A 26,152-nucleotide genomic window follows, 5' to 3' on the forward strand; every position below is an offset into this window, starting at 1 on the left:
TTAAATCTTGACAATTACTAATTATTAAGGGATTTAAAGACAAAAGTTTTTAGGGGCCCTTCTCTTCTGGGCCAAATAATGAGCCTAACTTACACCCCCACCCCTTCACGTGATAATTGTAAACCAGGTATTAAATTTGTGTAACATCAAGTTAGTGTATAGCATGGCTAATTTTGAAAACAAGCTTAGGTTCTAAGGTAAATAAAAATAATATGTACACACAGAAGAAAAATGTTGAACTGCCAAGCAATCATGTGCCGTTTTATTTTAAATGCATATTACAGTGACTGTTTGAAAAATCATTTCAATCCTGCACATCAAAATAATCAACGGTGGGTTCTTCTTTAGCTGGTTTCATCAAAGCGTTACTGTTGTCGACCCTGAAACAAATGTAAAGTAAAATATTTCATTAGATGTGATACATTTTAGACTCGCCCTTTATGCTATACTGTCTAGAAATGAGCATACTTGCTGTTATGTTGTTTGATGTGGGCAATGGGAGGAGGGGCTCTGGTAACAGTTTCCCTTTCAATCAAAGCAGTCAGACTGATGTTAGGACACACAGATTTCCCCCTGAAAACACACCCAAACAATTTTGTTCAAGATTACCCAATGCTACTGATACAAGGTTATGTGTGTCACTAAAAGAGATGTTCAATGTATTTTTACTTATATGCGTTTCAATATTAGATATTTATTATTATAGGCAGGACAAGAATTTTTTTTAAATTTGGCTTTCTCCTAATAGGTCAAGACTTTAAAATATAAAGAGTTCAGATGCAAAACCCTTCAAAAATGAGAAAATTGTAACCGAATGCTCTCGACACGTAGGGGAGAGCTGGGCGCAACTTAACGCTTTTTGACTTTGGCTTCATCATTCAAGTTATTTAAGTTAGATTAATAATTTTTTTTTACACAATCAACACACACCAGCAAAAAATTTGGTTTAAACACTAATAATTTAATACAATTTTGTCTATATACTGAATGTGGATATTGTTTATACATCTGCCTTTAATAGGTAGACATCCACACATTCATCCATCCATGATCCTTCATCTAACCATCCTTTTATTATGCATCAATGCATATAAATAGATTTTTTGAAAGGGCTGCACAATTAAGACAAATATTGTCTTAATATAAGGCTGGAATTGGTGACTTACACAACCAACTCAGAAATCAAAGAGAAAAAAACATAAGATGAAGAATTTTACTTTCATGCCTCCATAACACTCTTTGTTCAATAGTTTCATTAAAAACGCATCAAAACTTTTCACAAAATTCACAAGAGATTATCTTCTGATCATCATTTTCTCTCTCTATAAATATGTAAAGTAGCCATGTAACAATTAACCCTTTGTTCGTTTGTTCCCCGCTCATCCCTACTATAAGTTATATTATTATTTTTTTAGACAGAATCCTTTAAGAGAGCTAAAAAAAATGCTAAATAACAAGAAATCATGCCAGATGCATTTAGCAGGTTTTGCATTTGAACTTTTTATATATTAATGGAAATATACACTAGTAATCCTGCAGGATTAACTACGTTACAGGTTTACATATCAAAAACATAATCAATTGATAGTGTGTGTGTATAGGCGGTTTCTCTTCAGCTGACCTGACGGCAGTGAGCACGACATTGCGTTTGGGTTCACTATCATAGCTAACACTTTCCACACCATATGCCTCAGCTAACTCGTGGATAATTTTACGGTGTTCACGTTTCATAGGTGGGAAACAGTGACTCCTTTTTGTCTGTTTGCCCTATAGGGAAAAAACACAATTATGTAGTTCTGAAAATAATGCTTTAATTAAATGCATGGATAGTCAACTGTAAAAGAATTACAGTTTACGGTGTACCTAATTATTTATACCTTACCTTGCTAGCCAGTTCAACTAAATTCTTCATCTTGTCCTCAATTTCCCAGACAAACTTCAAATCTTTCCTGCATTTCAAAAATAAATGTTTGTTGTGCAAGTATTTCGTAAAGATAGCATATAGCATGAAAGATTGTGAATTTGCTGTGCTCCTTTATCTGTAAACCCATCAATAAAATGGTATGGAACCCATAATGTCTTTACAGGCAGTGTAAGAATGACTGCCCCCACATTCAATGCTTTAACTTGGCTGTGTAGTAGATTAATATAAGAATCCAAACTTAATTGTAAACATTTGAGGGGCCTAGTTAATAGCAATGTGAACCCACAAGACAAAAATGTAAATCATTTTGTTTTCTTTAATTAAAATTACAACCCCCATTCTTATGTTTGGAATGTGACTGCTTTTGAAAAACAGATGTGATAGATGCATGAATGGCTTATAGATTTAACTGCTGTAGCTGTTGAACATAGTTTTGCAAGTCTGTTCAAGAATGCAAATAAAATTGTTTAAATAAAATCATTCAGCATTAAGCATGTTGGCCCATAGAATCTGAAACAATTAATGCCCTAACTTTGTTGTTAATGCATTGCATTCTTTTACTTTTTAAAATTTGACAAACTGGTATGTGAAATATGTTTACAAAACCTTGCATCCTCTTTGAGAGAGTCACTGTATTTGGAAGTTGTGGACTTATTAAAAGGATCCACCGACTGGTCAATCTGCAATGCCTCAGCCAGCCGCCTAAGGGTGAAAAAAACAATTACAACCAAAGTACCCAACACACTGTCTCATTTACTCATGTACTATACAGGCACAGATCATGTAATCATAAAAGCATGTGCCATCATTCCATTCACCTGTTTCTCTCCAGTGTAGCACACTCTTGATCACACTCCAATCTGACAGAGAAAGTAAATACATGGTGGTTACTTCAAGTGCCCTAAAAAACCCTGATACATGAAACACACAATAAACAAACAGTAAACAAGCACCTGGCTTTTTTCTGCTCCTTCTTTGTGAGTTGTCCAATGTCAACTGATTCTCCCAGCTGCATATCTGACAGCTTACTGGCCACCGCAATAGCTGCATATCTTCACAACAGAAATATAAGTTGTGTTTGTTTTTAGACCAACATAAATAGCAGTAGTGTTACCATGATCTTTTTTGTTATCCACAGACCTAATTATTTATCAGAAATGTATACAAACTTTCTGTGATAGTCCAACCATCAGTGATTATTGGTGAAAAAAAATGACTTGCAATAACACACTTCTCTACTCAATAAACAATCTACATAAACTTCAGACAGCATCATTACTTTACTGGCCATAAAGGTGCTGATATCTTGGGAGTGTTACTACCTTTGGTAGGAACTGGATGCTTCAGCGCAAGGAACTGTCTCCTTTTTACGGCCACAGTCACACTGCAGTGCCACCTAGAGAATGAAAGTGGTAAACAAATATGACCATTTTAAATCTCAGTATCTGCGTTTCCATTACCCTTTAAACTGCACAAATTGAAAATATGTCCAATGCAAATTGACGCATTTCCATTGGCTGTATTTTCAATTCACAATGTTTCAAATAATGGAAATGCAACAATTATTTTTTTAAACACAGTTATTTATGTTTTGCAAAGAACAAATTAATACAGAAATGATTCGCATACATTTACAAATAAACTGTATTAAGAATTCTAGTAATAAAAATAACAGAAAAGCCTTTAGTGCTACTTTTCCATACAACTCAATACTCTTTATAACCTGTAACCATTTCCTTTAACAACATTTCACTGATTCAAAAATCCCTTTACTTGTAATAAATTTACACTCCTGACATCTAATGTGTTGTGGATTTTGGACTAAGTATGGCCCAGAACACATGCACCCTCCAGAGTTTGTCAGCTACGAATTAAAAATAAATTTGGCTACAGTTAAAGAACATAGTGTTACTATGCAGAATAAAGTTAAAATGAGAGAGGGGCTGTACCTTGGCACTGCAGGTACTGGGAGGACAAGGACTGCCTGGGTGGCAAGGAGCAGAACAAGGGTGTCCACATCCAGGTCTAGGATGAGTGCATGGTTGTTTACATTCCCCATCTGTCTGGCATTCCCCACGATGACAAATCTTCTTACAGCGATGAGATTCACAAGGTAGGACCTTATCACATATTAAACCACAAGATATGTCCTGCAGGTGGCATGGGATATTACTCCTTTGCTGGGGAGAAATATGACAAAAAAGGAAAGGATGCAAAGCTTAAAAAAATAAGATGCATATTTTAAGTAACGTTTTGATACATTTACAGTTATGACTTTGGCAAACACATTTATCCAACTGACTGCATTCAAGGTATACATTTAATTAGTATGTGTGTATTTGAATCCAATGTTCTCATACATTGTGACTCATTACCTCATGATTACCCATGCACCATTTCTTGATGAGGTACGTACAAGGAGGGCATCTTTCCTCACTGTGGCAGGAATGAAACACTACGGGAAAAACACAAACTCACATCAGCTGCTTAACCATGTTTGTGGAATTCCTTAATTGAACATCAGTGAAGATCACATTAAGGAGCCATTATCTGAGCAGACAGGAGTACCTGGATGATCACAGTCATGCTGGCGGGTGCACACATTTTTACATTCAGGTGGTTTGGTTCCACAAGGGATGGGTGGGTAGAGCACTGTTTCTCCACAGTAGCATGCCAATTCATCAAAACCTTAGAGAGAGCAAACAGTGCTGGATGTAAAGAAAAAGTAGATGTACATCATAAAGGGTTTTTTGGAGGGCAGACTCATTAAGATGGCATCCCACTTAGGCAAGGGCCGGTTACCGGTTTCAAGGTATACAGAGGTATTAAAGCATAAAGGTTACATTTTTTTATTTGCTACCATTTCCAAGCTATGAGCTGCGTTTACACAAAATTAATTCAATCATTACGTAATGTAATTGATTTGATGTTTATATTGATATATTACAAAAAATAACACCACACATTTTAGTGTTGCAATGGCAATACTGAAATACCATGAAACGGTGGTATTTTTGCTTAAAGCGTAACTAAACCCCTGGTCAGAGCCTGACTCCACCCACTGCAATATTTGAAAAATGCAAGAAAAGTGGGCAGATCCCAACGGAGATAGAGGGGACGAACTAAGTGTGTGGTGAGATCGTAACAAGGGTGTGGTGAGCTTGAACCTGCTTACGTCACGAGTCATTTCTTGGACCCAACATCCAATAGGAAAATTCAACTGCAGTAGCCACCGTTCAACCTCAAGAGGGCAGCACTCAGACGTTTTTACACCATATATTGTAGTATTGAAACACTTTATATCCAAATGTCAAAAAACTTACTAAAATCAATGAACAGCACTAATAAAGCATCATTCTTACAGATCATTAACTAAAAAAAGTTGGTTTGGGGTTTAGTTACTCTTTAAGGATATCATACCGCCAAAATCTCATGGATCTCGCCTTGGCCTAATCCCACTAGCTTGTAACACTACTTTGAATAGAGGTGTCTCACCTAACAATGTTTTTGCTGGAATCTCACTATCATCTATCAGAGGTCTGTCACAATCTCTATTTAAGAATGAATGTGGATCCAACAATAAATAAAAACTCTGCTACTACCCCGGATAAACAAACTATATCCATTCTTTCCATAATGCTGACTTTCTTCTCCTTACATCCAAAAACACACTACCTAATTTATGCCATTGTTGAGTCTTGAAATTAAACAAAGCTGTCGCGTGATGTTTGTAAGTTCTAGCATCTCCCGCTGATTGACGGGTGGGCGGGATCTTCCAGGGCAAGTGCCCATAAAAAGCAGTGATACGTATAGAAACCTCTGAAACGTCAGCTGGGCCCGTAATCCAAAAAAACTTTCCGAAATTTTACGAACCCTGGCGATGTACATTCGGCACAAAAATACTCTGTAACACACCCAACTGCTTTTTTGACACTTTGCCTACGTTTAGCATGAGGAAACAACTCCTAAACAGTGTTAATAAGTGATATAGTGAAATGCATGAAATACCATTGAACCACCCCTTTAAAATCGGTCAATGCAAGGTATTTCAGTTGATACAGGTCCAACATTTGTTTTAGTCTAGGCCCAGCCTTAAGCCTTTGCGAAACTGGTGGTAGATGTTATGGATCGGTTCTTTAGTGTAAAAAGCATCTCAATATAATAGTTAAAATCAGAACAGCCCATTCCAATTACTAAATAATATTTTCACGCTAGTTCACAAAAGTTATTTTTGTGTCACAAAGGCCATTAACGCAGCATGTTGCTCCAGCTGTTAACAGCACTGCACGATATGACCACACATACCCTGTCGTTCTCATTCCCAGCAACTTCACAAAAAAGCTTACAATGAAAAAGTCAGTTGAACAAGATGACGCATTTAAAGATGTTTGAGGACATAATCTTACTGGTTTGCCAACAAGGCTGGCAGTTGCCACGATGACAAAGCTCCTGACACTGGTGCAGACCGCAGTTGAGCTTGTAGCCGCAAATCATGAAACAATTATGCTCCTTATCCTGATAAAGAATGAGAGGACATTTAGTTTATATGCCTTTCCTTTGACTACTGCACACAGACACAAACATTTCTAAAAGTCAGACTTACCACACAGCACAACTCTCCACACTTGTGTCTGCCACAGGAGCGCTTTTTGCTGCACCGTTTCTCACAAGCAAACACCGTGTCGTCTGTAGAAAAAGAAACACAAAATAATTAACACAGTAACTGCGGTACATTGAATTATTGTGTTACATTAATAACTGCCCTGATATCCCACAAGTGTCCAAAGCCTTACTTTCAATCTGAATCGATGCACATGGAACTTCCTATAAAGAAAGAATACACACTGAATAAGACATGAGGATTTTACAACATTCTTCTGTGCAGCTGTATAGTAAATGGTCGAACCTTGATGTTACTACCACATCTGCATTTAATAGTGGAGGTCAAAGAACAGGGTCCACAGCTGTCCTCATGGCAGAGCTTTTCACACAAGTGGATAGAATCTAAACCAGATCAGAAAACTATATCAAAAATAAGAATTCTGAACAGATTTCATGACAAACATCTGTTCCCTTTTTGCCATATTATTATGTTACAGAATATGTTAAAATACTTGCATGTGACACATTATTCAGTACTATTTAATATATAAGATAATATTTTATTAATCCATAGCCAGAAAATTTGAGGTGTCATAGAATAGAAGACTTAAAGGAACACGCCCACATTTTGGGAATTTAGCTTATTCACAGTATCCCCCAGAGTTAGATAAGTCCATACATACCTTTCTCATCTCCGTGTGTGCTGTAACTCTGTCTGACGCAGCCCCCGCTAGCTTAGCTTAGCACAAAGACTGGAAGTGAATGGCTCCAGCTAGCAAATTACTCCCAAATAAGTGACAAAATAACGCAAACATTTTCCTATTTATGTGTTGTGATTTGTATAGTCAAACCGTGTACAAATAACAAGGTCATATGAGACACAGCCATCTTTTAACAGTAAACATACTGGTAACTATATTCTCTGAAGACGAACCACTGCTACTTGGGCGGAGTGATTTGCACAACTCTGACCGAACTCTCTGCTCCTCACCAGGGGCTTCTCGGGTGCTGCGAGCAAATCACTCGGCCCAGTAGCAATGCTTCGCCTTCTGAGAATATAGTTCCCAGTATGTATACTGTTAAAAGATCGCTGTGTCTCATATCACCTTGTTATTTGTACACGGTTTGACTATACAAATCACAACACATAAATAGGAAAATGTTTGCGTTATTTTGTCACTTATTGGGAGCAGTTTGCTAGCTGGAGCCATGCATTTCCAGTCTTTGTGCTAAGCTAAGCTAGCGGGGGCTGCGTCAGACAGAGTTACAGCATGCATGGAGATGAGAAAGGTATTTATGGACTTATCAAACTCTGGGGGATACAATGAATAAGCTAAATTCCCAAAATGGGGGCGTGTTCCTTTAAATAGACTTAAAATACATAGCCTTTAGTAACTTTAACTTATAAATAAATCATAATAAATACTGAAATGTATATAACTAAAAACTACTTTCAAACTTTAAAATATTTAGAAAAATTACCTGTACAGTTATGGCAAAAATCAGATACATACCAGCATTTCCACATGGCAGTGGCTTGTTGCAGGTCTTGCCACATGATGGGATAGGATCAGTACAGGTCTTTCTCTCTGGGTAGCCGAGCTCTAAAAGCTTTGACAGTGGAGTCTGTCCACACGGGCAACTGCGCACCAGCTTGGAGCTACGTGAACATGGTTGGCACTGCCCGGGGTGGCATGACTGCTGACAGCGATGGGACTGGCAGTCTAGCATTCTAAAGCAAGAATCAGTCCAATTTTAGAGGTTGAAAAAAACACAAATAAGTCAAATGCCTAGATACTCAAGACATACCATACATAGGTACAGGTTTTATGATAAATATTGTAACATACTTTCCACATGGTTTGCAACAGGAGAAATATCCCGATCCATCAAAACTTGCATGATCAGTCCCGCATGCCACATCTCTGAATGCCACACCACAGAAGCACACTATAAATGGACACATAAGAATAATGCATGAAAATACAACAATCAAAATAAGATAATTAAATAAACATAAGAAATGACAGAAGTAGGGATTCAAATGGAGTAGCATTTACTACACAAAGCCGTAGTTCACTGACAAGCTGGGCCACACATCGCAGGGGAAGATTCCGCGATAATTAATGCGAAATTGCCTCGATTGTCAGTGAACTATGGCTTTGTATAGTAAATGCCGCTCAATCTGAAAGCATGTGATGGCGACAAACTTCTAATCACATAACCGGCTTTACTGACGAGATGCGCAATGACAATCACATGCGAATTATCACGCATCCCTAGACAGAAGTAGTAAATACCTTGCTGGACACGTAGTTGGCACGGTTGGCATGGTCCCGAGTGGCAAACCTGGGCACAGGAGTGCTGGGCACAGTTTAACAGCGCTCCACAGACTTCCTGACAAAGCAGAGGTCCTGTTTGACTGCAACGCACTGGCTTACTGCACACACCCAAAAAAATTATTTTTTTGTATCAGTTTTTTTTATCTGGGTAAATGCTTACACACAGCTGTAATCGGTAACAGTTCGTAGTACCTCATTTTACCACAAATGCATTTCTTGGTGATAAAAGCAGGACACTGTGGGCAGGGCCCTGGGTGGCACAAGCTACAAAGGCAAGAGAAAGAGCAAAATGTCAACATACATACAGAGGTGCCAAATGTACTATGATAGCAGGGCTGTGTATGAATAATTTTGCACATAACACTGCAGACCCAGAGGTTAAAGTTTTTTAGTGCTTTTTGGAAAAACAGCTCCTGGAAACAGTTTGTTGGAGGAATTTATTTAGTTTTAATAGTCCTGCAAATCATATGGTACCCATGTGAAACAGAAATCTCTTTGTTTCACACACATGGGAAGACAAGGTTTACACTGGTGCTAATGTGGTAAATTCATTAACTGCACAGGAAACTTTTTATATATCTGTTATATATGTAGCATTTTATAGCCCTGATTGTGCAAATCTCTAATGAAACACGTGACTTTGAGATCAGAAGAAACAAATGGACCAGTTGAATTTTGAACAAGCCGATTAGAGTGAACGATATGAGCACATATGGTTAAAAATCCTGAATGTAAGACTGCTCAAATTGTGCTGCTAAGCTCTTACATATTACAGGGGTGGTTACATTCCCCTCCACTCCTCTTCTTTCCACACATATCTCCGCAGCTGTGAGGAATCTCAGTGCGCTGGTATTCAGGATTGGTTACCTTTGCTGTCCATTAAATTTAAAGTAGATAAAAACAGTTAACTGGAGGACCAACCTTATACATTTATCACAATAAAATGGTTGCACTTATATAAAATTATTTATATAAAAAAAAAACACAAGACACTTGTACAAATGATTCACAGCAGAAATCTTGTAAGATACAAAACACTTCCTACCACAAAAGCAGGTGTAGGCATTGGGGACTTTCAGTGCCACATGCTGGCATGCAGGACAACGCCAACCTTCACTGCCATCTGCAAAATATTAAAGATTGTAAATGTGATTACTAGGGGTGGCACGGTTCACAAAGCCCACGGTTTGGTGCGTATCATGGTTTTAGGGCCACGGTTTTCGGTTCTATACGTTTATTGTTGTTGTTTTTTCTTTTAACTGTTAACACTCCAGAAATTTACTTCACAAAAGTGAATTTGATTTGACTTTAAGGACCTTATTGGGACCATCTCTGAGGAAAGCTAGGTGAGATTTTGATAAAGCCAGAGAGAAGACATTGATGACATGTACTTGGCAAAAAAAGAGGAGAATGTGTATTGCTATCTCTACAGAAACGTATGTGCCTTTTAGCACACAAAGATTGAACTTGAAGCACACAAAGATTAAACTGAAGAAATAACTTGCATTTATCAAACTGCCAACTTCAGTGTAACTTGCCTTGTTTATACTTTACTATACACGTCCACACGAGGATGAGGGTGCGTGCAGCAAAAATGACGTCAACACGGAGTGGGCGGTAGTGCGCATTAAATGCGCGGGACCCCATTTTGCTTGACGGTGTGCAAGTCAAATTTTGTAACTTTGCGCGCGGCTCCGCAACCCAAGAAGCATGAGTTCCAGGCGAATCTACCCGAGCATGACGTCTCATCACGCCGGTACCGAGTCTGTGTGTCGAGTAAACATCTCCCCAAACAGTAACATACGGGCACTATGCTACTTTGTGCATGCATCAAACCGTGCGACATGCTCCGAACCGAGACAAGCGAACTGAATGTTTGGATGTTTTTTATGTACCGTGCCACCCCTAGTAATTACTGTGGATTAATTAATAATGTGATAATGACGTACCATCAGCTTGAGATGCAGGTGAACGAGCCCATTTCTTGATGCAGTTAAGGTGAAATACGTGAAAACAGCTTTGACAGCTCCAAACTGGGGCCATGACCCGAATCACATCACAACAGACCATACACTCATACTTCTCTTCTGTCAGCTGCTCAATAAGACACCCTAAAAAGACAAAAAGAAAAGTTAAGCGTGTTAAAAAGCACATAAAATATGTGACAGTATATTTCTTTTAATCCATCACTTTTAACGTACATCTATCTAAAAGTATAGCTTATAGTTCTAATTTTGCATAAGTGGCAATAATTTGTAAAACATTCGTGTTTGGTGTCCTGACCAACATGCCTGGTTTTATTTGTGGTTGGATGTACAATATCCCTTACTTACCTGTCTGTGTTTCTTTGCTTTTGGAAGGCTCCATGCGTTTCACTGGTCCTGTTCTTCGTTCAGGACCTCTTTTCTGCACTGGATCCTGCTGAAATGATCTTTTCGCTCTGGCACCGCCTCCAATCCTGTTTGACTCATTCTCTCTGCCGCCCTCATCTTCTGCACCCTTCCACTCCTCCTCTTTGACATGAACAGGCTCTCTTTCTCTCCAGTTACCCTGAATCCCATGGTTGGGGGCTGGTCCTTTCTTCCAGGAACTGGGATGACTGCGACGGTCTTCACCTCTCCATCCCTTACGATTCTTCTGGTCAGGCTCCTGTTCGGGATGTTTACAGGCATCAGCAGACTTAATGTCTTTTCCAGGAACCTGATTATCTAGATTTTCCTCCCTGTTGCTGATCAGTGGTTCCTTAATAGATCTGTCATCCCTAAATTTAAAGGTCTTCTTCTGTTGGCTGCCTCTGTAAGATCCTTGTATGTCGGCCTCGACAGGTGGCCTTTCCCGCCTCTCCTCATCCATCGACCTGTTATAAGTGGAAGTGTGGGGCTGCTGACGACCAGAAGCTCTGTGGTCCCCTCCTGAGGAGTCGCTGTCATTCGTAGGTTTTGTCCATCTTTCACTTTGGGGATGAGGGTCATTATTGTGCCTACCATTATCTCGTCCACCTCTATGTCTTACTCCTCTGCCTCTACCTCCCCTTGTGTTTCCTCTTATTGGTGGTTCAAAAGGGTGCAATACATTTTTCTCAGGCGTTTCCATCAACGTGTTTAAATTGGAGGTGTGGGTCGGCTGAACACCAGTAGCTTCATGGTCTCTTCCTGAGAAGTCGCTGTCATTTGTAGGTTTTGTCCATCTTTCACTTTGGGGATGAGGGTCATTATTGTGCCTACCATTATCTCGTCCACCTCTATGTCTTACTCCTCTGCCTCTACCTCCCCTTGTGTTTCCTCTTATTGGTGGTTCAAAAGGGTGCAATACATTTTTCTCAGGCGTTTCCATCAACGTGTTTAAATTGGAGGTGTGGGTCGGCTGAACACCAGTAGCTTCATGGTCTCTTCCTGAGAAGTCGCTGTCACTTGTAGGTTTTGTCCATCTTTCACTTTGGGGATGAGGGTCATTATTATGCCTACCATTACCTCGTCCACCTCTTTGTCTTACTCCTCTACCTCCCCTTGTGCTTTCTCTTATAGGTGGTTCAAAAGGGGGCAATACATTTTTCTCAGGCGTTTCTATCGATGCGGTAGAAGTGGAGGCGTGGGGCTGCTGACCACCAGCAGCTTTGTGGCCTTTTCCTGAAAAGTCGCTGTCATTTGTAGGTTTTGTCCATCTTTCACTTTGGGGATGAGGGTCATTATTATGCCTACCATTACCTCGTCCACCTCTTTGTCTTACTCCTCTGCCTCGACCTCCCCTTGGGCTTCCTCTTATGGGTGGTTCAAAAGGGGGTAATGTATTATTCTCAGGGGTTTCAAATGTATTTTGACCATGGTTATTTCCACTTGACTGCCTAAATAGGTGACCATGATGCCGGTTGGGGTCCTGTTGTCTGTAATTTCTAAAGTGTGGTTGGTTGGGTTTAGCTTGTGGTACAAACTCAACAGACTCTGGATTCAATTTCGATGTGTCTAAAAGTCAGAGACAAGTGGTTAGAGCCAGAAAAACGGTTCATTCTCTGCCCTTTGACTTTATGACAGTAAAATTATCTTGACATTAACCACAGTAATGGCTTCGGGTTTATTGTAGGTACATTCACCCTGACGTCAGCTTTTTGACACAAACTAAAACGTCACGTGGCAAAGATAAACCGTCGCTTGCATCTCTCCCTCTCTCTGCTGTCAAATGACATAAGCCAGAGATAAATGTTTTATCGATTAACATAAAAACATCTCTCTTGCTATAACTTGTTACACTACAACAAACGATAAGCAAGCAAACTTTTCTTGTACCCAGAATTTGTGGCATCACGTGCCGATGGTTTTCAAAATCGTTAAACGCTCGAACTATGAGTAAAAAATACAACGCACATTTATAAAGAAAAGTTATCTAATAAAAAGAGCGGTGCTATGTGGTAAGTGCACGAGAGTACAGCCATAACTCACACCGTCCACAGCACACACACATACATTTTACGGCTAACGTTAGCCGCTATGAGTTAGCTATAACCACCGGCTTACCTGTAATAGAGGCTTCAGCCATTCAGGCCAGTGTAGCCGAAATGTGCCTAAACTTCAGAATATCTGCCAGTTTGGGGTTGAAGGATAAATTGTTTTCGAAATGCGACGACTGAGTAGTGGCTAATAATGGTGAAACTGTTCGTCCAATCAGAAGACAGGGATCGAGACCTCGCGGACAGAGAGGCACGTGACTTCAGCGTCACATCGCTGAGTCATTCGTGCATTTAGATTTGACTTGATTTATATTGCAAATATTGACCCTATTTTTTCTCTGTTTATAAAATATTTTAATTTATTTCATTCATATTTTGCCAAATAAACGGAAATAGTACTATATTGTTACTAATTTATTATGGTAAAATTAAATATTTCATAAATTCCATAATTTTTATAAATGTAAATAGGTTGTTTTCATATCTTAGTCCTTAACATATTTGCATAATAAGCCTGTTTGTCTTTCTTTATATGTATTATTTTAGTTAAAATAAATAAAAAACTATTTAAATCTGGAACTATGTATAGAGTGCCGAAGTCATGACGTCACTTTGTAGGCCAACCCGGAAGTTAGCGGCGCATGGGTTCCCTCGATCGAAAAGCCATTCATTTTTCCCATAGACTTTTGGAAAATCGCAAAAAATAAGATCTGTGTTCAACAAAGAGTTATGAACCTTACACGTTTTGTCTATCAAGATAATCTTTATAAGTTAAACGAAAATGTATACATTTTGAAGCCTAAATAAAGCCGTCAGATATAAAATGCTAACGGTATGCTATAAACGGACTACAGCGCACCGGTCGCGGATCAACGTCATCATCAAGCTTCCTCAAACTTTATTTAAAAAACACGCTCGCTCATTATGATCTGCGCTGTTTATGGACACTTATCCACTTTTTCATGAGAAATATTGCCCATTCGTTATTTCCAAAAATGTTAGAAATGTTGTTTACGCGTGCCTCTTTGAGATTTTTTGTTAATGTTTTATTTATTTCTTAGTTTATTATTTCGTTAGTTTATATAAACCTTAATATTATTTTCTTTGTGATTAAGGTTATTATGCATGATCATTGCGGCCCAAATAAACTTTAAAGATTATCTTTCACTGTATTATGTTTGATTGTATGTTTGCATACCATTTGCTAATTCGCCAGAAAAAACATCTCAGAAGCCCTAGCTATTGCCGAATCAATTTCCAATCGTATGTACTTTTTCTTACTTAGACGATAGAAAACCATAGATCGAGGAGAGAACCACTATAAATCTGAACATAACAGTGCAGCTTAGATGCTGGTTTACTTGTATTGTAAGGGCCAGCATGAGGGACAAGGTTTATCAAGTCTCATTAAGTAAAACTATGGAGAGATATAGGAGTTAAATAAAGTGTTCTATGTATTTATAAGATAACTATACAATCTCTGAACAAACAGAACACAGTTAAATTCCAAACATTTAATATAATGGTTATATATATAATTATATATGTTGAATTTAAAGAGAATTGTCCAATAGCATCAATGCTTAAATACAATATATTATAATTAAACCATACATGTTCCCTAAATAAACCATATATACTAATTTTGTTCACATTTTCTATATATTTTTACCTGGTAATCCACAAGCCCTAATGTGAGAGCCTGTGTAGTAAATTTTATCTCACATTACTGTGAGCTGACTGGTGTATAGTTACAATAGTATACAATAGTTTAACATTTAATTTTTGGTATTTGTTAGACAAGTGACTTACAGTGCATTCAAGCCATAGATATCAGCGTGTTCTCTGGGAATTAAACAAAAGTTAACAAAATGCTCCAATCACTGATCCACAGAAACATTGCAGCAAGTTTTGTAGTAAACATCTTTATTTTCATAAAATAAGTAAACTGAAAACAAACTATATACTATATAATTCACATGACAAGTCTCTACAGGGAAAGAAGGTATTTTTGCAACACAATGTGAATGCCCACATGGAAAATGCAAGTGCAAGTGTGTATAGTTGTGGCGAATTTTAATCAAGGTCCTCAAGGATGATTTCTTTGGGTCTCCTCCATCCAGCAAAGTACGTAATGGAATCCTCAAAATGAGCAACATATTCACACACAACACTGAAAGTATCCCTATCTGGCAATCCTGTCTCCATTCGAATCACACTTTCACTCATCTGAAAAGCTGAATACCTGTCATGACAGTTACTCGTTTGCCTTTGGAGTTAGTCTTTGAGAAGCTGAATCTCTGTTATGGAATGTTCTAACTCAATCTCAAGCTGGATTCTTATTCTTCATCCAGACTGCAGCTCTTCTTTAGTTGTGCTTTTATTTGGTTGTTCCTCAGAATTGATAGTGAGGGTTTGATCAGCCGGAGATGGTTCATCATCTTTGTCAGCCATAAATTGTAGCCATTTCCTCCTCTTTATAAATGGGTGGTGGAACATTTTTAGGCACATCAGCCCTATCCTGTCTCAGGGAGTATGAATGATCTTCCAAAATTTGTCCAGTGGGAACATCATTTGTGGATATAAACGAAACGGGGACATTTTATCCCCTGCAGGAAAATGACAGCTGCAGATGCGAGAATGGACACTGGGCATCCGGTCAGCTCGTCTAAGGATAAATTCAAAATAAGCAGTGTTAGTTTTATGGAAGTTACACCTTTACAAATTAAAATGACAAAAATCACACTTTACTATTAAAATAACAAAGATTAATATCATTGTTATCTAATGCCTAACTAGTGCTGTTTACAAATAACTACAATCATTATTATTAGTGGGTAAAGCAAAGTTGAATAAAAGTCAATAAACCAGGTATTATTTTGAATATTTTAATTAAACACATTTCTCGAAGTAACGTTAGCCTTTAATAAAACTGCAGCGGATCTAATCTATTAAACAGCAAAGTAAACACGCTTTAAGATATTTTAAGAGAAAGACACAGGTAAGTTATTTTAGCTGTTGATTTTGTAATGAAAAACGTTTATTCTTGCTAACTTAGCCTTTTTAATTCCATCTGACCGTCAAAGTATCATATCATTCGCGTGTTGGGCAATATGCACCATTAAAGTTTGGTCGTGGCCACATTAAGGCAGTAAATACGGTGTTCACATGGAAATCATCGTTGTGTTAGCTTACCTTACGGCACGAACAGTCTCCGCTGGGGAACATCGGACGGTAAACGAGCATCTTTCATCGACGACTTGTGGTTGCATCTCCGGACAAAACAAAACATGTCAAACTACAGTCTCTCCACAGTACAACAATATTTGGAAAAACTACAATTTGAAAAGACTAAATATATAACGTTATGTATATTAACTGAAAGGTAAACTTCTGAGAACGTGAGGCTGAAAGGCTAGTGACAGATTTCCTGTCATGATGACGTCTAAACTCCCCGCCAAGGATGTAGTCCCTATTAGCAATCTTTTAGCAACCACCGTTTTTAAGGCACAATAAAGTTTAAAAAAATCACAAGCAGATTATAACTGGTGTATTTTATGTCATAGAACAAAACGTGAAAATATTTAGAGGTTTTGTTAACCACAGACCTTATTTCAGGCGATTTAGCAAAAACCCATTCAAAAAACCCATTGACTTCAGGGCGAGGGAACCCGTAGTGCTAAAATGCTAACTCACTTCCGCGTTTTAGCCTACAAAGTGACGCCATTACTTCGGCACTCCCACATATGGGGCGATCTAAACGGAAGTGAGCATATAGCAGCAAGATGTATGGATTTATGGGCCGTTTTTCAAATGGAAGGCAATATCCTCCGAGAGTACTACATTCGCACATTATAAGCATATTACAACAATTTACGATTAACAAAGAATAATAGTCAACTTTATAATATTCTAAAATAAGACATCCTCACGACGTGTGCAGCCTACAAATGCGACCTCGGGAGGATGCAGCCTTCCATTTGAGAAACGACCAATGTTTGAAAGCCCCTACAAATGGCGCCCCCTTTGAAAAGGGACCTTCAAGGTTGCATAAATGACTTTAGAAAAATGCCTAATATGAACTCAAAATTATTAAGGGACAAACATCCCATTGGGCAAAACATAGGCTATGTTTTAAATATAGGCTATGTTGTTATTGGTTAACATTACGTATTAAGACATGAAAATGTATTTTGTTTGATCGGAGACATGAGGAGAAATGATTCAGAATTTCATTATTTAAACAAATTTTATTATGCAAATGAAATGACAGTAGTAACACAAGAGTACACTGATAAGGGCATCGTGTATTTCACTGTCTCTCAATGTGGCACAACATGACTTTTATGATTATCCAAAAAAGCAGGTTAATAATATAGGTTTTGTTTGCTTAAATTTTAAAAGCAGACATCAGTGTTACCACTTATTAAACATAATTTCACAAAATAGAACTCACATTGCAGTCATACATGTTCTTAAAAAATCATTGTCACACACGCACACACACGCACGCACGCACACGCGCACGCACGCACGCACGCACGCACGCACACACACACACACACACACACAGGTTACATGTGCTGAAAATAATCAGGTCGTTCCAGTTAAGAAAATGATAAAATAGATCACCCTTGAAAAAACTTGGTTTTGGTGACCCACCATGTTGCTATGATTATATTGAGAAAGCTGCTTCGAAACAATAAGGGTTGTAAAAAATGAACATAACAAATTTACAAAGAAATTCTCAACAATTTCATCCATTCCGTCCATAGGTTTGTTAAAATAAGTCAAGTTGTTGAGATAGATTATGTTTTGTATATTTGGTTTAAATGTCACATTCCAGTTGTAAACAGTAAACTTGAAAATAGGGCCAAACAGCCACTTAGTATTTTTTATTATCACATAATTATTTATACTATTTAGCACAATATTTTCCTATATTCTGCAACCCTATAAGAATAACCTCTGTTTTGGCCAAAGAATGAAGAAAAAAAAATGTAGATTATGATATGGTAATGCAGTAATTTCCTATTATTGGTCCAACATGTTTGTGTACAACAGTTCTTTGGTCATATGTAAAGTAATATGTAATTTTTTTAGGATAAATCTTGTTAAGTGAAGATAGTACCTCATTAAATTTGAACACATTAAAGTATTATTCATCATGTTTTTGATGTACCACTCTTTCTGTTGAGTACCTACAGAGTAGTGTACTGAACTTTAAAATGAATTCATTATAGTATTTCAGTCTTCATTTGATTCTTAGTTGCACTAGTTCCAATCTTTCAAATTGAGATGAACTGGGATGAATCCAATTTAGTACAAATTTATGATTTTTAACGGTGTTATATAATTAAAATTGATCAAAACAAAATAATTTTCAACATACACAAGCACACAATCTCACAAGCGCCTGTCTTTTAAATTTGCATTAGTAACATACATTAAAGGGGAACTATAAAAATAAACCAATATACAGTATGTGCGTTAAATGGATATGTGCAAATATGTCCTAAAGGTTGAAATAGGCATGGATAAATGTCAATTTAATACTGTTGTAATGCATTTGTTCACAGAACATTTTCCTAATACATTTAAACTGCAGTGTGCATGTCTTTCCAAATCTGTCATACATAATCCTGAAACGTCAGATCAAAATCAAAAAGATGAAATCATAAAGAAAAAGAAAATTTTAAAAAACCCTTTAAAGATATATAAAGGTCTATATAACATTTCCAAGACAGAATTGAATGAATGTGCATCTCTTTCATATCATCAAGCAATTTAATCCTAAAAGAAACAAAAAATCTTTTCTGACAGGCTCATCAAATTAAAGAATCAAACATACACAACCCTCAGTTTAAGAAGTCTCGGCCAGTACAAAGATCTTGTCAGGAACCAAACAGCATGTGCAGAAGCTCATGGGCCTGTAATGGATCCAGCTGATTAACAAACACTTCCTTTGAATGTTTCTTTGAGTGTTGACGTTTTAAGTGGTGATGGCTGGATCCAAATGTGTTATTGTTCTGATGCCTTAGCCGTTCAAATGCCATACCCTCATTGTTTTCAGTTTTGCCAGTGTTTTGCATTTGAAGGGCTGATGGAAAGTTATGATTCGAGATGTGTGGGTTTGTAGTTAGACATCAAAAAGGTTGTTGGGCAGTGTGTGAATTCAGAAGTCAAAGGTCAAATCTCAGCACTGCTCGGATTCGATGAAACCTTCTTTCTCATGTCCAGTAGGCTCTACCTCTGCATATGCTGGATGACCTGAGCCACGTCTGAACTTCATGGCAGGCCATCGGCTGGGACGTCTCTGCGGGTGTATGAAATTGATAAAAAATATAAAAAGTCCATCCTTCAGAATCAGTGGATTATGAAATAATTATTTAGTTAATTTCAAAAATTGTCCTTAGAGAACATTTTGTTATCATTTACTCACTACCTTTATGACTTTTTTCTTCTTTAATAGAACACAAAAGATAACAATTTTTTTTTTAACAATATTCTGTCCAAAAGGACTGAGGCTGTAAAACTTAAAGTTTCAAAAAACACATGGGGACATATTATGAAAATCTGACTTTTTCCATGTTTAAGTGCTATAATTTAGTCCCCCGTGCTTGTATCAACCTAGACCATGTGACAAAGAACAACCCAGAAACTTAGTTTTGGTAAACCATTCTCTGCAAGCATGTGAAAAATAGGGAATTGAAATTTGGCTACCCTTGTGATATCACTGATGTGCACTGCCATTTAGTGCAGAGATCAGCTAATTTGCATTTAAAAAGGACACCCAAAAATGCCACATTTTTGGCTCACACCTACAAAGTGGCAATTTTGTCATCCTAAAATAAATTATCTATATGGTATTTTAGCTAAAACTTCACATACGTACTCTGGGGACATCAAAGATTTATTTGACATCTTAAAAGTCTTGAGAAATGTCCCCTTTAATTCCCTCTTTAAATATGACTCTTGTGCTATAGCTTTGTGCAAGGAATTACATTTAGTTTTTAATAAAACGATTACAGAAATTTTGGGTGAACTACTCCTTTAACAACAGCTACACATTCTTACCTCAATAAAGAAGATTCCTGCAGCAGAGCTCGGGTGATGGTAGATGTAGACAGTAACCAGAATGACGACAACCATCACAAGCAGAAGCATGAGCATGCCGAGAATCAGACCCATGTGCAGGGAATGTGTGCTGTTTTCTGCTGTACTCTTAGCAGCAGCAGCTGAAACCAACACATAAACACAAATACACATTTTATACAGATGTTCTCAGTACTATGCATTACTTGATTCACTTCAGTTATGATAAAATGAAAATGAATCTCTGTACACATATAAGAGAACAATGGTTGTAACATCACTGAGAATGAATCAGTAAGGTTTTTCGAATATTGCAGTTCCCCCTTCGAACAGCAGAGAGCACTATCTGATCACCTAATTTTAATCTCTTGGCATTTAAGCTGTTTCTCTGGCTTGTGTATCTGGAAATTGGGCAGATAAGCAAAAGGACAATGACGGCATTAATAACTGCCCAAAGATTCGCTGTAGTCTAATGTTATAGATGATAATTTAGCAAAGTCCGCAAACATTAACTGAGCAGACTTAGTGGCAGCTTTTAAGGGGAACAAATGAGTGGGACAGAGATTTTCTTATAGATGGGCACGTGAAAAAATCATATAGAATATCTGCTTTATTTTCTTTACTGTTCACGTCCCTTAACAGCAGAAAAAACAATATCATGTTAACAAACAAAACAAACACAAACTCCACCATTATACAGTGGTCCTTTCACTACAAACAATGTTTTGTCAGATAACAAAAAAATTTACTTCATGTTGTAACCTGACTACATGGTTGCACAAACCGAAGGTATTTTGTGTGATAAAACCAAAAATCTTCAAGGTAACAACAGTACATTTTCACATTAACAATTTGTTAGTTTTGTGAATGAACATGCTACAAAATGATCTTACACATACACACACACACTCCACTTTATCTCTCATTTTCTGTCTTGGTGCCTACATGATTGAAAAGAGCATCTCTATCTGCACATGAAAAGGCAACGTCTAATCTCAGGCCATTTTAGTTCTATTCTGTAATGCATTGTGTTCTTTCAGCATTAATTGGATCATATTATATTCCTTACACTGTAAAACCTAACAGTTAACTTAACTCAAACCATTTAAGTAAACCGTTTGCATTAGACCATTTAAGTTTTAAAACACATAAATTCAGGGGCGTCATGCACCAATTTTTTTTAAGGGGGCACAGTGTGCACAGCTTACAGAAATGTGTGCATAGTGATGGTCGTTTTCGAAGCACTGCTTCATGAGGCTTCGAAACATTTACGAATCTTTTGTTTCGAATCAGTGGTTCGGAGCATGTTTCAAACTGGCCCAAGTCACGTGATTTTAGCAAACGAGGCTTCATTACGTCATAACTGTTTCGAAAATCCGATGGTTCACCACTAGGGGAAGTTGATCACAAATGACCAGTGTCTAATTTGTTTAGGTGAACTCGGGTCAGTTTTATTATGCAAGTTCATAAAACATTTATCCGATCTGACTAATAACACTACCATTTTGTCTACTTTTTGTTTATAGACAGATTTAATGACAAAAATGTGCATAATTAAAAGGGTAGTTAGTTTTAATGATTTGTTTGCCCCAAATAAAACTAAAAACACATAATACACTTTTAACTATGTCTTAGTTAAGTTAAATATTTTTTAAAACATATTTTAATAAAAATCTTGCTATTATTTTGTAAAAAAAAGTTTAAAATGTTTGGACATATCTGCTTTTACACTCTTTTGACCAGCAGGGGTCGCCAGCGTGTGTGGTGTTTGGAACTACTTTGAAAAACTGAATCAATTTTCGAAGCAATTCGTTCAATCAATATTATAGAGCTTTCAGTCTTTTCCATGGCACTATTTTGAGCCTTCCTGTTCCTGCCTTCATGACAAAAACCTCCAAAATAAAAGTGTTGACTAACTTTCATATCAAATACTATTTAATCGGAATAATGACATATTGGCATCATATTTACATCTGGAACGGCATGTTTTTTATTTACGTTTTGTTAAATGACTTGTTTAATTGTGTCAATGCATTTTGCACAACAACTGCATAATCCTATACAATTAATGTAATTTTAAAGGAAAATTACATAGCCACGTGATTGAGTTTAATGTTCAATAATGATTAAAAGTTTTTTTAGATAAAAATTATTAGAGGAACGGATTTTTGCATTCAACTTGACCTCATATGTGAGCATGTGTGATTCCGCGCCCCCGTGAACTCTGGCGAACTTTGGCGTTGTACCAAGAAGATGAATCTAGAAATCTCTACTAATATAACATTGAGACGGTCACATTTTAAACCATACATTTTCTACACAGAGGAGGTTAACTGCACATTACCGTACTGGGGTTTGGAAATGTTGTGAGCGTTTCTTGCACGTTTTAATTCCTCGGATAGCAAAATGCAGCAGCAACAGCAAAGAGCTCGTGAGCGTGCTCTGACGTTGATGGCGTCAGCGACTGCGCTGTATGCAGCGCCTGCCGCCAGAAGTAATGTAACATGATCAAAACACTATCAAAACGGCGAAAATCTCCGAAAAGTGACAAGGATGCAGCACAGAATTAATAATATTGTGTATAGTAAACAGATTAAAAGACAAATAACAGATTAATGGGCGCTTCTTTGATTTTGAGGCTCAAAAAACCTCAGTTTGAATGGGCATGACGCCTCTGCATAAATTTAAGTACTGTGAACTTGAGTCATGTACAATTATGCACTTATATTTAAGTAGTGTGAACTTAAATATAAGTGCATAACTGCATATGACTCAATTTGTTTAAGTTCACATTACTCGAATGTATGTATTTTAAAACTTATGCAACCGGGTTACTTAAATGGTTTGAGTTGAGTTAACTTAGGTTTTACAGTGTACTGACAAAAATATCCTTTTTCCTTTTTGCCGTTACACTATGTGCAGGCATTACATGAACAGTAAAATTATGTGTGCTCTTTGAGGCATTAACACAATAAAAAATAATAATAATACAGTTTAAATATTATGCTTTTATAATATATCACCCCTTTTCAGCTAAATAAACACAGACAGGGTGATTGGAACCCTACGGCAAAGAAAAGCCTTATTTGCAACAATGACTGGCTGACTATATTATCCTGCTTATTTAACAACTAAATGCTAAATTAATAAATACATTTGTGGACATAAAATATGTTTATTAGCTTTCTTGCAGAGTCCATTAAGTAATACAGGTTTCATGAATGAGCAGTCAGTTAAATAGGTTGCTATGGGCATATGAATTGTGATTCTGTGTGACTTCAAACAAGCAAACAAAGAAAAAAACGAATTGTCCAATCAATTGGGTTTTAAATAAACCACTGTTACATCACACACAGCACAATACACCACATTGACAACAAATCTGGATAGGTAATGTAGCCCTACTCAACAATGTCACTTTGCCACCAGCACAAAACTATTTTCCAAACAAATGTTATCCAGAATGGTCAGGGCATAACATCAATAATTTTGGCAAGTATATCAATAGTTGGTGCTGGGACAAATATGATATACTGTACATAGGTCCAAATAAAACTGTAAAAAATACTACTGTATATACAATATTTACAACATCCCAGGTAACCAACAAACAGAGAAGGGTAAGCAGGGATATGATCAATGCCAGCAAAAAAGGGAAACAAAACCAAACAGGTCTTTACTGTCAAGGTTGCCCTAACTAAGCTACAAAAGGTGCAGCGGGTGGCTCACTCCTTACATGATATTTCTAAATATAAATTTGCATAATGGCTTTGCATATATTATCTTGTTCCTGCCAGCATCAGACATTGTGCATGTTGGCTAAATTTAAACCTGACACTTCATTCAGCATGCATTTACTTAGTCATATTCTCTTACACACAAGTTGGCATACAATTTAATAACCATGCAACTGCAACCATAAAATGCAAACTGCACAAATCCTGCACAACAGTAAAGCACACACATGTACGCGCATAAATGCATAAACACGTGCGCACGCACACACGGCTTTCCATAGCACTTTCTCTAACCCAAATCCTGACCCTGATTTTTCTGCATTTTCAAATAATTTTTCACTTTGGAGTGAGGACAGTAACAGTTGATATTGTAGTCAGTGCACAGGCTGGTTTGCTTAAACCAGATATAATTTAAAGCACAGGTACATTTTGTCCTGATGTGCTAAAGAAATGTACTGTCATTTTATCATAAATGTGAACAGCTTTTAAAAATATGTCAACAAACAGCTGCGAATCTCATCAGAACTGACCGCAATAAAAAAGAGCAGATTAAAAAAAAAGTTATTTTCCGCACTGCTATCCATTCATTTAATGGGTTTGTTTTTACATTGAAAAAATGTAAAACTTTGTCCTTTTGCAGAATATTATTTGAATTATTATTATTTTGACACAGCATGAAATTAATTCAAGTAGTTACTTTGCAGTGATGAGAAACAGAGCAAGGGTTCATTGTTTGTGAGACATTACGCTGAAATAAATGTAAGCAGGTTAACATGATGTGTAGGATTGGCCATAAAATAATATGGGCCATTGAAATGTTAAAGTCTGTTTATGTGTCTATGTGGTATTTTTATATGCTTTAAAACATACCATGTGAAAATTTATAATTCAACAACATTGCTGACTGAGTATTTTTTCCATAAAATTAAAGCTATCCAAAGTCTCATTACCGTGGTTTGGAATCACAGTTGTATGAGTGGATGATGTTTTGATGCTCAGAGATGAGTTTTGAGTGATAAATTGAGGGGGACTTTACTACACCTGTACATCTTTACCTAATTTAAGCCTGGCATGACAACATTCACATTACTCAACATTAGGTTAGATAGCACTTTTCTATTGGCCATATATTCTGTTTTGTTCATGAAATGCTGAATCCCTGACTGCTGTTTCCGACTGCAAAAAATATTGAGCTTGCTCCAAATCAAAAACACATGACCTGGATTTAACTAACAGATTTCTGGGAATACAGAGGGGGAGAGAAGAAAGGGAGTGAGCAGAAAAGACAAAAAGAGAGAAGGAGAGAGACTGCGAGGAAAAGAGAAGGTATGATATAAAATCTGCTATTGGACAGGAAATAAACTGGCAGCGTGCACCGTTTTTAATGGTCAAGATACTGGGTCAAGAATTTGGAAATTGGGACTGCTACAAACAAAACACACATGGGCATGTCAAACACACATACTGTAGACATACAGTACATAGACAAACTTAAATATAACCTTATTTGGACACAGACGTTATTTATTAATCTAGTTTCAAAGAATCATTCTCCAAAGAATGATAGTGTGTTGAATTTTTTTGCTAAATAGTTCACAAAGAACCTTTAAAGCCACATGGACTGCAGCAAGGGTAAAATCTTACCTCCATTGTCTTTGAGATGTAGTGCAATCTTGGTGTCATCTGTAAGAATCCATAAAAAAAGGAGATAAAACAGAAAGTTTGTGAATGAATATTATTATCAACTCAATTCACATCTACCCATTTTCTCATTTACCACAAAGAAAAGCACACAGACATTTATTAGATGACCATACAATTGTCAGTTTAGGTCACTTTAAATCTGATTCTTTTATAAACATATGTATTTTAGTTTTATTGGAGAAATGTAACTTATTTAGGTTATGAGAGTGAAGTTTCTTAGATTAATAACTGAAATGTGAGTTGTGTACCCTAACCACTTTAAATCACCCCATGATGGAGCGGGATTCAGCGAGGACAAATTCTTGGA

At 37.1% G+C, this 26,152-nt stretch overlaps 2 protein-coding genes across 2 annotated transcripts in view; both read right to left on the reverse strand.

The window, feature by feature from the left end:
- Positions 1-234: 234 nt before the first annotated feature.
- nfx1 (nuclear transcription factor, X-box binding 1) lies at positions 235-13,537 on the reverse strand. The gene is made up of 24 exons (XM_065289327.2): positions 13,377-13,537; positions 11,202-12,827; positions 10,818-10,979; positions 9,914-9,991; positions 9,635-9,740; positions 9,061-9,132; positions 8,827-8,966; positions 8,377-8,476; positions 8,041-8,258; positions 6,831-6,928; positions 6,718-6,748; positions 6,528-6,610; positions 6,331-6,439; positions 4,493-4,612; positions 4,300-4,379; positions 3,874-4,104; positions 3,247-3,320; positions 2,878-2,976; positions 2,743-2,784; positions 2,531-2,626; positions 1,883-1,949; positions 1,622-1,767; positions 469-573; positions 235-380 (listed from the first exon to the last, which is right to left on the reverse strand). The coding sequence occupies exons 1-24, from the start codon at positions 13,396-13,398 to the stop codon at positions 305-307; spliced, it is 3,981 nt and encodes a 1,326-aa protein (XP_065145399.1). The 5' UTR covers positions 13,399-13,537; the 3' UTR covers positions 235-304.
- A 4,002-nt stretch (positions 13,538-17,539) lies between these two features.
- The window catches only part of plxdc2b (plexin domain containing 2b), a 56,118-nt gene continuing 47,505 nt past the window's right edge, over positions 17,540-26,152 (reverse strand). The window contains exons 12-14 of the mRNA XM_065289324.2: positions 25,786-25,824; positions 20,387-20,547; positions 17,540-19,625 (exon numbers count right to left, since the gene is read on the reverse strand). Of these exons, the coding sequence (XP_065145396.1) occupies positions 19,506-19,625; positions 20,387-20,547; positions 25,786-25,824 (320 nt within the window). The 3' untranslated portion in view covers positions 17,540-19,505. The remainder of the gene's footprint in view (positions 19,626-20,386; positions 20,548-25,785; positions 25,825-26,152) is intronic.

Source organism: Paramisgurnus dabryanus, chromosome 2 (assembly GCF_030506205.2).
Source record: "Paramisgurnus dabryanus chromosome 2, PD_genome_1.1, whole genome shotgun sequence".
NCBI lineage: Eukaryota > Metazoa > Chordata > Actinopteri > Cypriniformes > Cobitidae > Paramisgurnus > Paramisgurnus dabryanus.